Source organism: Brachypodium distachyon, chromosome 2 (genome assembly GCF_000005505.3).
Source record: "Brachypodium distachyon strain Bd21 chromosome 2, Brachypodium_distachyon_v3.0, whole genome shotgun sequence".
Classification (NCBI taxonomy): domain Eukaryota; kingdom Viridiplantae; phylum Streptophyta; class Magnoliopsida; order Poales; family Poaceae; genus Brachypodium; species Brachypodium distachyon.
This window is the reverse complement of record NC_016132.3, coordinates 53,295,990-53,309,014: the sequence shown is the minus strand read 5'-3', so window position 1 is coordinate 53,309,014 and position 13,025 is coordinate 53,295,990. Positions and strand designations below refer to the sequence as shown.

The 13,025-nt window shown below is 48.0% G+C and overlaps 2 protein-coding genes across 4 annotated transcripts; one reads left to right on the top strand and one right to left on the bottom strand.

The window, feature by feature from the left end:
* The first annotated feature begins 414 nt into the window (after positions 1-414).
* Positions 415-3,524, top strand: LOC100844550 (laccase-4). Its single transcript, XM_003564544.4, has 6 exons — positions 415-640; positions 753-904; positions 1,035-1,279; positions 1,382-1,510; positions 2,045-3,013; positions 3,131-3,524. The coding sequence occupies exons 1-6, from the start codon at positions 533-535 to the stop codon at positions 3,259-3,261; spliced, it is 1,734 nt and encodes a 577-aa protein (XP_003564592.1). The 5' UTR covers positions 415-532; the 3' UTR covers positions 3,262-3,524.
* A 922-nt stretch (positions 3,525-4,446) lies between these two features.
* Positions 4,447-8,820, bottom strand: LOC100843948 (scarecrow-like protein 9). Of its 3 annotated transcripts, none has more exons than XR_730964.3 (3): positions 8,661-8,820; positions 5,896-8,512; positions 4,447-4,955 (listed from the first exon to the last, which is right to left on the bottom strand). XR_730964.3 is itself a non-coding variant. In XM_003564542.4 (2 exons), the coding sequence occupies exon 2, from the start codon at positions 8,410-8,412 to the stop codon at positions 5,995-5,997; it is 2,418 nt and encodes an 805-aa protein (XP_003564590.1). In that variant the 5' UTR covers positions 8,413-8,512; positions 8,661-8,820; the 3' UTR covers positions 5,606-5,994. The 3 variants fall into 3 exon arrangements, 1 of the variants encoding a protein (XP_003564590.1); XR_730963.3 differs by lacking the exon at positions 4,447-4,955 and adding an exon at positions 5,167-5,459; XM_003564542.4 differs by lacking the exon at positions 4,447-4,955 and having other exon boundaries at positions 5,606-8,512.
* Positions 8,821-13,025: the final 4,205 nt, after the last annotated feature.

Genomic DNA, 13,025 nt, shown 5'->3' with positions numbered 1-13,025 from the left:
CCAATTTACCAATTAGCTAGCGGCTTTTACCTTCCACTTTCAGTCAAGTCTCCTTTTGCATTGAAAAGAGGCAGTACGTGACTACGCAGGCAAATAGACGAGAGAGACGATCAAATCGATCGAGAGTGCATGCTACAGTTACAGCATGGTCAAAAACGATGGTTGCCCGCTGGCTTTAGCCACACTCCAAAGCTAGGGCGCTCCAGCTCGATCGATCGGGGCTCCGGCCTTGATAGTTCATCCACCGAATCACCAAACGAGAATTGCCTCCTAAGCTGCATATGCGTATCCCACCACCGATCGAGTCGAGAATGTACATACAGGCCTAGCTAGAAAAGAAATGGCACGGTGGTGGTTGGTGTGCACAGGCTAGCTAGCTTGCCGTATCCTATATATACAGCAAAAACTTAAGCGCTTATTCCAACATTCCTTCCTTCCTTCCTCACCAGCTAGTCATCAGCTCCTCCAGAGCTGATCGATCAAGATCATCACATATATAGCAGCTAGCTACGTCAAAGCTAGCCTATAGACCATGGCCATGGCTATCTCCTCGGGCCTTCCTGCTTGCTCTGTCGTCATGGCAACCCTGATGGTGCTCATCATCCAAGCTCAGGGCATCACCAGGCACTACGACTTCGATGTATGTCCACGTCGGCTAGCTATAGCTCGTACATGCATGATAACTAGGCACACAAAGCCTGCATATGCACACAAACATAGACCAAAACCTTGATCATGATCTCTGCATGCAGGTGCAGATGGCGAAGGTGACGAGGCTGTGCGGCAGCAAGAGCATCGTGACAGTGAACGGGCAGTTCCCGGGGCCGGAGCTGGTGGCGAGGGAAGGCGACCGCGTCCACGTCCGGGTCACCAACCACGTCTCGCACAACATGTCATTGCACTGGTACGTACGTATGTGGCTTTGGCTTTAGCTTACTCCCTTGGTTCCATGGTTCCATCGCTATTAAGAATTTGAGAGTACATGCAAGCCATCTCCGCACAAAGTTTTTGACACCTCGTTGCGCCTACGGCAGGCACGGCATCCGGCAGATGCAGACGGGCTGGGCCGACGGGCCGGCGTACATCACGCAGTGCCCGATCCAGATGGGCCAGACCTACGTGTACAAGTTCACAATCACCGGGCAGCGCGGCACGCTGTGGTGGCACGCGCACATCTCATGGCACCGCGCCACCGTCTACGGCGCCATCGTCATCCTCCCCAAGCTCGGCGTTCCCTACCCGTTCGCCGCGCCGCACAAGGAGGTCCCCGTCATCTTCGGTGAGTACTCTGAATAGCTTGCTAGGACGTGTAGTGGCCAGCGTTGGAACTTAATTGGAAGGTTTGATGGTGAAATTTTGGCTTTGGTTTTGGGTGGTGCAGGCGAGTGGTGGGCGGCGGACACGGAAGTCGTGATGAGCCAGGCGCTCAAGGTGGGCGGGGCCCCGAATATCTCGGACGCTTTCACCATTAATGGACTTCCAGGGCCGCTCTACAACTGCTCAGCCCAAGGTACGCACGGAGTATACATGTGTAACTTTTTTTTTCTTCTTCTTGAACTGTGCCGCATATGTAGCTGACAGAACGTTTAGGGAAGGATATATTCATATAGCGCCGCTGGGACAAAAATGTTTTGCCGTTTGCGCGCTGTCTGTAGGTATCATCTTTTTGTTCTGTGACGCAATCATCAGAGAAAATGGGTATAGTATGCTAGGAGGTTTGTCAGTCAAATCACCAAAAGTGAGCCGAAGAAGATTCAACATTTCTTCCTTGAAACGGAAACTGAATGGTGCATTAGTTGTTCGAGGTTCCTTATTGTAATGGTTTAGTCCTTGGAAGCCCAGCGATACCTGACCTAACATTTGGTAAGCCTTAGCAAGCAATTGATGCTGTTGGGTCCGGCCGGTGCTACGTACGTGAACAAAATCTTTGCAACGTTACACCTAGTACTAGGTCTGGGTATACTTTCTACTCGTTTAAGTCGGCATCAAGCTAGGTTTGCAAAAACATGCTGACTAATTAGTGAATCACCGTGCATGTACGCAGACACGTTCAAGCTGAAGGTGACACCCGGGAAAACATACCTACTGCGCCTCATCAACGCCGCGCTCAACGACGAGCTCTTCTTCTCCGTCGCCAACCACACGCTCACAGTCGTTGAGGTCGATGCCGTCTACGTAAAGCCGTTCACCGTCAAGACCATTGTCATCTCGCCAGGCCAAACCACCAACGTACTACTCACCGCCAAGCCGGTCAACCCCAAGGCCAACTTCTACATGTCCGCCGCACCCTACTCCGTCATCAGGCCCGGCACCTTCGACAACACAACCGTTGCCGGCATCCTTGAGTACCATGAAGACCCAAGTTCATCGTCAAGCTTCGACAAGAACTTGCCGCTCTTCAAACCGATGCTACCCCGGTTCAACGACACCAAATTCGTCACGAACTTCACAACCAAGCTCCGGAGCCTCGCCACGACAAAGTACCCTGCGGCCGTTCCACAAACGGTGGACAAGAGGTTCTTCTTCACAATCGGGTTGGGCACGCTGCCTTGCCCCAAGAACATGACTTGCCAAGGGCCCAATGGCACGCAGTTCGCGGCGGCAGTGAACAACGTCTCCCTTGTGCTCCCCACCAAGGCACTCCTGCAATCGCACTTCACGGGGCTCACCACGGGCGTCTACGCGTCCGACTTTCCGGCTATGCCACTCTCGCCGTTCAACTACACGGGGACCCCTCCGAACAACACGAACGTGGCCACGGGAACAAAGTTACTTGCGTTGCCATTCAACACGTCGGTGGAGCTAGTGATGCAGGACACGAGCGTGCTCGGCATCGAGAGCCACCCTCTGCACCTTCACGGCTTCAACTACTTCGTCGTCGGGCAAGGGTTTGGCAACTACGATTCGGCGAAGGACCCAGCCAAGTTCAACCTCGTCGACCCTGTCGAAAGGAACACGGTTGGCGTGCCGGCTGGCGGGTGGGTGGCCATTCGTTTCCTTGCGGACAACCCAGGTAATTAACTCAAGTGTTATACTAAATCCATACGTGAAACACAATATCCTAACTGATCAAGTACCAAATTTTGTGAGGTATTGACTCGTTTGCTAATTGCTATGTATGCTCATGCAGGGGTATGGTTCATGCATTGCCATCTGGAGGTGCATACGACTTGGGGGCTAAGAATGGCATGGCTGGTGCATGATGGGAGCAAACCCAACCAGAAGCTGCTTCCCCCGCCGTCTGATATGCCCAAATGCTAGACGGACTTGATCTCTGGCTGCTCTTTATTTGTCCTGGCCCCTTGTCTGATTTATTCGCCAATTTGCGATTGTTTTCTCCTGCGGGGGATTTTAGTGTGTTTTAGGCCGTTCATAGCTGACCTTTCTTACCAATTTTCCTTTTTTTTGCCTTTCTTTCATTTTTTTGTCACTCTCTGATGACGACTTTTGAACTTTTGATACTTGTTGAATAAACACTGGCGTGAATTCACGGCAAAATCCCGAATGTTCTGTGCAATTCTGTCTATTTTGTTGGTGAGGGAACACGTCTATATTTTTCTAAGCCCAACTCTTACCGGGCATGTTGTCAATAAAGCCCAACTGACAGCCGTCGCCACTCACCAGGAAACCCAAGTCTAACGTGGACGCTGAACGGTCCAAGTCACATGCAGGCCCATGAAGCAGGAGAGCATGACACTGAAGCCAGCCAGACTTCCAAAAGAGAACATCGAAGCTACGAAATTTTCAGCTCCCCTGAACCACATGACCACTGCGCAAAGATTACTGTAGGTCCGACACTGTTTCCTCCGTATTAATAAAGCCCAACTTGCCCTTTACACACTGACACTGGATACTTTAAGCACGCTGCCACCGCTGTCTCTCGCGGCACAATCGAATAAAATCTGCTGCAGTCGCACCTTTGTACATCCCGTTTGATCCTACCAAATCTATCGGGAGGCAGTATAATATTCAGGCCATAGTACACACTACACAGGTATCTTCTGTTTGATTAACCTGAAGCGTGGCCCAGAAGATTTGCAATAAACTGCTCCACTGGTGATCATGTTCACTGGACCGGCGTGATGATCTCGCGTGGACGGGAATATATTATACGCCGTCATCAGCGCCTGGCTATCGGCGGCTACGATTAGTAGGAGCATTAAACAAATTTATCTCCAGGACTACTACCACTCGCGCCATCGACCACGACATGCCTTGTCGGTAATTGTTATCGCCGAGCTGCCGTGCCTCCGCTGTAACTTTCAGCGGTGAACGTTGCTTTGTTGTATTATTGGAGCCTTGGATTGTATCGGCAGGTTCAGAGTTCTCGAGCATGCACCTCGGCTGGCGAGAAGATATCGAGTGCTCCCCTTTTAGGATGCTACCGTGGTCCCAACGTGCGGTAACATTTTGAAATAAATTTAGTGGGTTCATGAGATATGTGTCTATCATGTCACAAGGTTTCAAATCCAAATTCATGCACAGAGAACCAAAAAACGTTGAGATGTAGAGAGATTCCCTGCATAGCCGGTCGTTGTTACAACTTTTAAGTCTTTCTAACTTGTAATGCAGGCATGTCTGGATTCGTCGGCCCAGTCTTTTCTTTCTCCCCTGTGCTCTGTGATGTGCATGATGATATTGATACACACGACAAAAATTGGGTTGCTCTTCAATTGGCAGATGCGCCGTGCTTTTCAGGAGACAGTGATGTCCATGGCGGGCTATCGGTTTCAGCAGTAGTAGCTTGCAGCTAGTTGCTCCAGGATCATTCGCGCCATTTGTCGTGTCCAACAGTTTCACACGCCGCCGGCTTTGATTCTTCTAGATACCCAAGCCAACATGCACCGATTACACATCCGGTGATGTAGCCGATACGCCTTGTTCTGTAGCATCTGTATTCATGTGGCCGTGGTCGCATCTCGCATGCCTGCTGGTTGACCTGTTCATTCCCCAGACTGTCGCAAGAGCATTAGATAGATGAGGATTGAACAAACAAACAAGAATGGCAGTTCATCGCATATTGTGATTCACGGAAAGGTGTATTTACAACTGCCGATTAAGCAATTGAAATGGCACGACCAAGCAAACTAAAGAATTGGGTTAGAATTAGGAAGCTGGACCAAGTTTGCTGGTCTATGGAAATTTACAGCAAAATAAACAGCTATCAACTTGAAAAGATAAAGCTCGTGCCGATTATTTCACAAAATCTTTGATCGGTCCAAATCTATTACAGGAATCAAAATTGTAGCATTTCACACCAAAAGAGTGAGAGGGAAAATAATCAGTAATGGATGTTACTCTACAAACTAAGGTTTTGCATTTCATTGTTCTGAGCATTATTAGTTAGGCCCAGCTACATTTGAGCACCCATCTACATTGGATCAACATCCAGCTAATGAAACCGAGGAAATTTTTGGGAGCAACTAGTAGCAGAGTTTTGGTTATTGGTTGCACTGTGGCTGCATGAAAAACAAAGTTAATATTAGTATACTAAGGAAGAAAAGCACAAAATATTAGAGGGCAATATGACCTGTCTTCACATACTGGAACTCATGACAAGGTGTATCTACAATTTTCAGATAAGGAAATGAAATACACACCAAGCAAAATTGGAACCTTGAAACATTACTGAATAATCTGGAAGAAGGAATATAATACAAGACTAACCCATGAACGAAGCACCTACACGACTATGTCTAGCATAATTAACATACCTAGCCTGCTCCGCAAAAAATGCACTAAATGTTCCTGTCAAAACTAACTATATATGGGAACCTGTATTGAGTAGATGCTACAGGCATAAGCGGGTTCATCATGTGCATCCACAAAGAAATGAATCATGTCACTACTGAGCAAATGGTTTTGTTTCTTCAGTACTGGTTCAAATAGCATTACCTACTAATAGGTTGTTGGCCAGGAACAAGCAGCCCAAGAATTCAAGAATATGAACAGGTCTCCATTTACAGTATTCTACGGTCATAGAAACTGCAGAAACTAGGAAGAATGGTGATTTGGCTTCCATGTGGAGAGAGCAAACAGGATGCGCCCCTTCCATCCTTGTAGTAACCACCTGTTATCCTCATCAATAATGAAATTCTTGTGGTAGCACTTCACCTTCTCCCGAGCACGCTTCATGATATCCTGGTTCAGCGGGAGCTGCTTGAACCCAGCTCTCTGATTCCGCGTCTGCCATTGCTTGTATGTCTCTGGCCTCTCCATCCTCTCCAGTCCCTCACAAGATATTACGTTAATTGCCTCCCTATTAAACAGTGCAGACTCTATGAGCAGCCTCTGCTCGTTATCCCTTGGAATGTTTGCCTCCAACATGTCAAAGGCAGCAGAGTAGTGGAACAATGCCTCTCGGAAGCGTGAGACAAAGAATGGTGCATTGTAAGATCCATTGGTGATCCCATGAATGAACACATGCGGCTTCATCTTCCTTATTGTGTTCAGTACTATGTTTCTTGGACTCTCAGCCACCACACTCTCATCCATCAAAGTCTTGAACTTGAACATGCAGTTCACAATCAGAACCTCATCCTTCTCGATATGGAGATCTTCTATCTGAACAGCCTCAAATTGAGATGCGATACCCTGGAATTCAAAAGGAACTTTGAAGGTCTGAGCATAATCACTTAGATATCTCCCAGTCTCCTGTATACGCTCTGCTGGTCGAAAACCAGGCTGAGGCGTGTCGATTCCTGTGATACGAAGTTTTGGAGGGCCTCCAGCCCTGGTAGAAAGCCGCTGGATGAGACAAGGCCACTGAAAGCCATAGTATATGCCGTAGTCAATAATGTGAACTTTCTTTGCCTTCTCCACCGCATTCATAATGGTTTGATTGGCAAAGTAGTGAGAGATCTTTTTGAATGGACAAGCCGCCAAGTACAGCTGGTAGGCTTTGAGCACGTCAGTGCATGCAAGACGTGATATGGTAAATGACTTGTAAATCTGACTCCCATTACCAGCAAGCCTTGCCTCAAGGCCATTGGCAAAGCAGTGTGCCAAACGTTGGTCACCATCACCATTGGCGGATGCATGCTGCCTGATCTGCTTGAGGAGCTCAGTCGCACTCCGCCGATCATCAATGGACACAGACTGAGCACAGTGGATGAGGAGGGTCTCCAAATCAACCACCTCTTTCTTGGGTTGTTTACTCTGTTTCTTGCCACGGCCTTTACCATGGCCAGATCCTTTGCCATGGGCACCACTTGGATGATTTGCGACGTCGTGCCGCAGGGCCTCACGCAGCTCCTTGACACCTTTAGAACATGTCTCACCGTTGCATAGCAAGACCTTGTCCATCATCTCCCGCACAAGGTGATCTGAATCAATAATGGCAGGCGCTGAATGCTTGCAGCACCTCCCTTCCTCTACATCCAAGTCATCGCCATAAAAATGCTTCTTTCCACGGTGAACTGCTACTTCAGCACCAGCCTTCTCTGTCTTGACCTCCACAAACTTCTCTTCTTTAACCCCAGCCTGCAAGCTTGCAACCGACAGCAAACTCTCAACGTCAATCACAAGTTTGCTCTCTACAGGCAGAAATCTGCTTGCCTCTTCAAATCCACGGCTGAACTGTGCAGCCTGTTGGTTCTGCAGAACAAAATTGCTCAAGCCAACATCAGGCACAACACCGGCCGTGCTGAGCCACGACTCAAAGCCCTCTGAAAATGCCACACTGCTGCCATTCGAAGATGCGAACGACGACGATTGCGAGAGCAGCGTCTCAGGCACAGGATTGGTATGGAGTTGGTAGAATTCCGTTGGGTCGTACGGCCACGCGCCGCCTGCATCCACCACGCAGCTCTCGGGGCTCGGATCCTGATACAGCCGTGGCGGCTGCAGGAACGCGGCCGTGGGGAACTCGAGAAACGGCGGCGTCTGCCCGAGCCCACTGGACGGCGCGGCGCAGTGGCAGGAACCGAGGCTGTTGCAGGAGTTGGTGACGCTGCTGCCGTCGGGACTGTCGACGGTGCTGCCGCCCGAGTACGGCGGATGGTCGGCGAGGATGTCGAGGAACGGCTTCTCGGCGGAGAGCAGAGACGGGTAGTGCTCGAACTTCTCGTCGATATCCTCGGCCATGAGCATGCGGTTGATGTACCCCAGCACGATGTCCGAGAACCCCTCCGAGTCGTCTGGCGGCGCCTGGCCCGGCCCCGCCGGTGGCGGCGCTGAAGAGACCGAGACCTCTCTCGGTGGCGACGCGCTGTCGGTGGAGGCAGCCGCAGCATTCAGGTATCCTTCCGCGTCGACGCCATCGGACGGCAGGACCAGCAGCGCCTCGAGCTCCTCCACCGTGAACCCATTGGCGGCCGGGATTTGGGGGTAGATTGGAAGGTGGCCGTCGCACTTGGAATTGGATCCGGGCAGCGGCGCACTCCAGTCGTGCAGCGTCGCGTCCATGACCATCGATATGGGCTCCTCCGCACCACGGCAGCAGCAGCAGCGCCGCCACAGGGCATGCAACCGCAAGGTAAAAAAAAGAAGAAGAAACGAATCTCCTTCCTGCCTGGTAAAATGCACAAAACCAGAACGAGAAAATATCGGAGATCAGAGCAGGAAGAACTGAAACGCGGTGACTGGTTCAACCCAGCCAGTACTTAGAGGCGGAGAGACATCGGAGTCGACGATCTCCTCCTCGTCAAGGCGGAGCGTACCTGACGATGCGAGCGACCCGGGACGGAGGCGAGACCAGCCGAGCGAGCGCAAGGAGAGATGTGACGGGGATAAGAGCGAAAAAAAATATTTTGGGGGGAGAAGGCGGTCTAGTGTTTTTGAGAGGCGCAGGCTTGGCCTCGCCCGTGCCAGCCAGGTTTATTGGCCAAGCCCCAATGAATTGGCGTAAAATGTCGACACCCATGCCCGCCTGCTGGTGCGCCCTGTCCACGTCTTCGGAGCGATTTACACGCGTAGGTGGTTCGCGATGGGCGGCTTGGATGCGCTCGGGCGTACGTGGTAGGTCCACGGAGGAATGCACGGTGAGCGAACGAAGTTTTTTTTTTTTGCAAGGCAGCGAAGGAAGTTTCTGGGAACCAGTCTCCGGCTCTTGTGTTGGGCCACAAGGGGCAGAGCTGGAGCCGGTGGACTGTGCCCGTAGACCAGCGTCGAGCCGATGTTTACTTGACGCCATGACCGGTCTTGGACTTCCTTGCCTCGTTGTTACGGAAAACGCAAATTTCCTGATGCAGGTGTAGATTTGTAGGCCCTGCTTAACTAGCTCCAGACACATAATTTACCTAAATCATAAGAAGATGACTTTCTTTATTTGGTTCTCTCTCGTGCACGGTTTTCGTTGGTCAAATAGTTCCAGGCGGAATTTATTTTGTTCGTGCACGTTGTCATTTCGCGCGAACGGTGCCTCCAGATCACGTGTGATGCTAATTAGCCATGCTTGCATGCGTGCATTTTGTACTTATCAGTGATGAGATTTTGTCTCGGATGCATGGACGCATGTATGACTTTTGTACAAACTAATTTTCAGACTTAAATTATTTTATAGCTCGAACCGCTTGTACGATTCATAATCCGTTTTCATCGTTGCCTTCGTATTAACGAGAGCTTCAAAACTAGGTCTCGCTCGAATATCTTTCGACGAATTTTTTTATTTTCCTTGTTACCAAGCGATAATGCACAAGTTACCATCATACTCTGAAAGAACTTACCACCATTAGCATGTGGTAACTTGGTACTAACAGAGTGGCAATTTCATAAATTGTCGGGAGGTAATTTTAATGCATAGGTAACCATGCATCATATTTTCTATGAAGTTGTCATGTGGTAACTTTTTATTAACAGGGCGGCAACTTCATATATTATGGGGTGGTAACTTTCGACGCATAAGTAACTAGCCTATTTTGTATGTTTTAATGTTAGTAACAGGAACAGTAACTTCCTATTTTATCTGGTTGGTAACTTCAATGCATAAGTAACCATCTTTTTTTATGAATTTGTCATGAGGTAGACTGTTACTAACAGGGATGGTGACTTCATATGTTATTAGATGATAACTTTAACACATAAGTACTTATTCCTTTTTTGTGAGAGGTTATCATGTGGTAACTTGTTACAATTAGGGGTGATAACTTCATATATTATTGGCTGGTAACTTTTGACACGGATTTTTTTTTGTCGAAACATACCAATATGGGATCTAGTTTTGAAAATCTCGTCGAGACAAAATGAACCGTGAAAACGGATCCAAAATCGACTATACGGTTTGAAACCTATCACTTTTTAAAGTTTCAAATTTTACAAATGCATTAACAATGCATGCATGTGACATGCACCCGTCTACTCTCCGTGTTTGGTCTTAGTGTGCGCGTGACCTGACCGACGCGCATACGGTCGCGCATTAGTAAAGTCCCATAATTTAACAGGAAACTAGCATACTCTGTTTTCGTTCTTTCATTCGTCTGTACTACTAAAGTAATTGCATAGACAGTCGCTTCAGAATAGTTTTGGTTTCGTTCTTTTATTCGTCTACGCTAAACACTCGATTATTTCAAGATATGTGCATGCATGCAAGTGTCCGGATAATTAAGCGGGCGATGTTGGATCAAAATTACTCCCTCAGTCCCATATTAAGTGCCGAAATATTAAATATATCTAAACGTATTTTAGTATATAGATATATCTATTTTTAGACAAATCTGAGTCCTTAATATGGGACAAAAGGAATATATGGTTGAGATCGTTCCGAGTGAGGAGCGCGACATGGGACAAGGTGCAGTGGATAAAGAGAGACGTCACCTTCACAAGAAGCAATTTAAATCATTGATATATACCATATCGGTTCATAACAATTAGCCAGGTCAGTTCAGTGAAAGTAAATGTCTAATTAGGAGACTGGTTGACGGAGACTTGATTAGCATATACTGATCCACATGTGCTGACACAACTCAAATTAGACGCAAAGATCGTACGTACGTGCATGTGACCGTCTCCTACTGGATAGCGACCTCTGTCCGTGGGCTTGCCCTCCGATGCTGCACGGGCGTTCAGATCGAACGATTATCGCGGCATCAGGCATGCACGAACTCTTTCTTGAAACACTTCGCCGGTGAGTAAATTTTGTGGAGCGACGACTGCGCTAGGTAGTGTGTCGCCTAGGTGCGGCAAGCGGACAAGCGGCAAGAGGCTCTGGTGCATCGTGAGCCGGGTGCACCAGTGCACGGAATAGTTAGCTTGGACACCAAGTTCCCGGCGACCGCGTGGTGGTCCCAGGCAGGCCATGCGCGCGGCCACATACGAGCCCGAGGCAGCACATACGAGCACATGTGAGCCGGAACGGTAGCCGGTCGACACGCCAGCACGGTGGGCGCGATGCAGGGGGCTCGCCACGTCCTCATCCGATCCGTGTACACCTGTATTGCGCAGATGCAGGCAGGCGAACAGCTGCGGCACAAATGTGAGGCCATCGATCACCCCCACAAACCATTAAAAAATGGTTTTGGTATATCTAAATTGTCTGATTTTCAGTTAGATTGATTCGTTCGCGTTGGATATGACTTGTGCTTTAAGATTCGAAACAGATAAAAAAAAGATAATTGAAATTTAGATACTAATTCAACGGTTCTGATTCGTCAATTTAGATTTTTAAAACTTTTGCTTTAAATTTGGGCAACTTATATATAGCCACATCCATAAAAAATCATGATAAAATTTAGTGGCGTGTTTGATTTTTAGGAACGACGTTTTCGATTAGCATGGAATTATATACCAAAGTACGATATGAAATTCCATAGAATTGTGCTACCTCTAACTCAACCCTAATTTTCATCTAAAAAGCATCATTTCTTCGAATTTCTCTCCCATTCTACAAATCTGTGGGACAAACAACAATGATTTTTGAATCCACGATTTAAATTCAAACAAATGAAATATTGTCGGATTTTTTATTTCATTTCTAATATGGACTACTACCAACCAAAAACTCTGTGGCTCGCTTCTCGGTAACAACTTCCGGAATTAAACAAGCATTTTTCATGCGCCATTATGCATCTGACGAAGCATCGCAGCATGTAGCGCGACCTGTTTTGTATAGAGGTCTTGTGCGCCATTGACCATTACCTGACTGACTGTCCTATTGGGAAAAAGCATACACCCAGGAATTGTTAACTGAGCGCACCAAATAGCGTCCAGGTGCAGTGTATCCGTATGGCCCAAGCTTCGGATCCGATCGCTTTGTTCTGCCTTGTTTTTTGGGGGGCAGTGCGAGCACGTGGCGGCTGGACGAGCTCGAGTGTGGAGTACTTGGCGCTGTCGCGTTTGACTTGGCTTGATTTGCGGCTTCGAGTCGCGGAGCTGCCCGGCAGACGCACACGTAATTGCTCGGTCAATTTCATAATTTTTGTCGAAATGCTATGTGTATCGAATATTTTTTATGAATAAATATATTTATTTTTGAATAAATTTAAGGCAAGAATTATGAAACGAAGGGAATAGTACGTAGCAGCTCGATCAGAAAAATGATTATCGATCTGTTCCAGTGGATAAACAAATTTAAGGAAATGTTTCTCCGTTGCTTGATTGGGTTTGAAAGGGTCAAGGCTTTGAGCCTTTGACGATGCATGTTCGTCAGTACATGTCAGCGCACATGTCAGCTTGATGACACGGAGAGCGAGAGCAGAAGTTACATTTGCATTCTTCGTTGGATTTTTCTCCATCGTTTGTCTTTCGCGAGGCTTCATTCTTAGCTGGTGACGATATACGAAGTAAATGTCATTTTCCGGCCAGGATATCTTACAACGTTCTGAGAAATGAGAGCAAACTGTATATGTACTCCAGCTGAGTTAGTACTGTAGCAGTATTTCGTTATTCGTTGGCAAATAGCGACGGTAACTCATCTCGTTATTGATTAGTATGGGTAACTCATAATTGGACTTTCTGTTTTCCGAACGAGGCTGTTCTGTTTGCACTCGCACCAAGTGGAGATGCACTTCAAATAAAAAGTATGGTTAATTTACAAAAAGCATGCGCATACAGTCGTGACAAACAGAACTCCCTGACGATCTGTAAAATGT

Excerpts from the sequence above, each read along its gene's own strand:
- LOC100844550 (XM_003564544.4), top strand. The coding sequence starts at position 533 with ATGGCCATGGCTATCTCCTCGGGCCTTCCTGCTTGCTCTGTCGTCATG. Across the intron at positions 1,511-2,044 it reads CTACAACTGCTCAGCCCAAG|ACACGTTCAAGCTGAAGGTG; the intron begins GTACGCACGGAG and ends GCATGTACGCAG. Across the intron at positions 3,014-3,130 it reads TTTCCTTGCGGACAACCCAG|GGGTATGGTTCATGCATTGC; the intron begins GTAATTAACTCA and ends ATGCTCATGCAG.
- LOC100843948 (XM_003564542.4), bottom strand. The coding sequence starts at position 8,412 with ATGGTCATGGACGCGACGCTGCACGACTGGAGTGCGCCGCTGCCCGGA.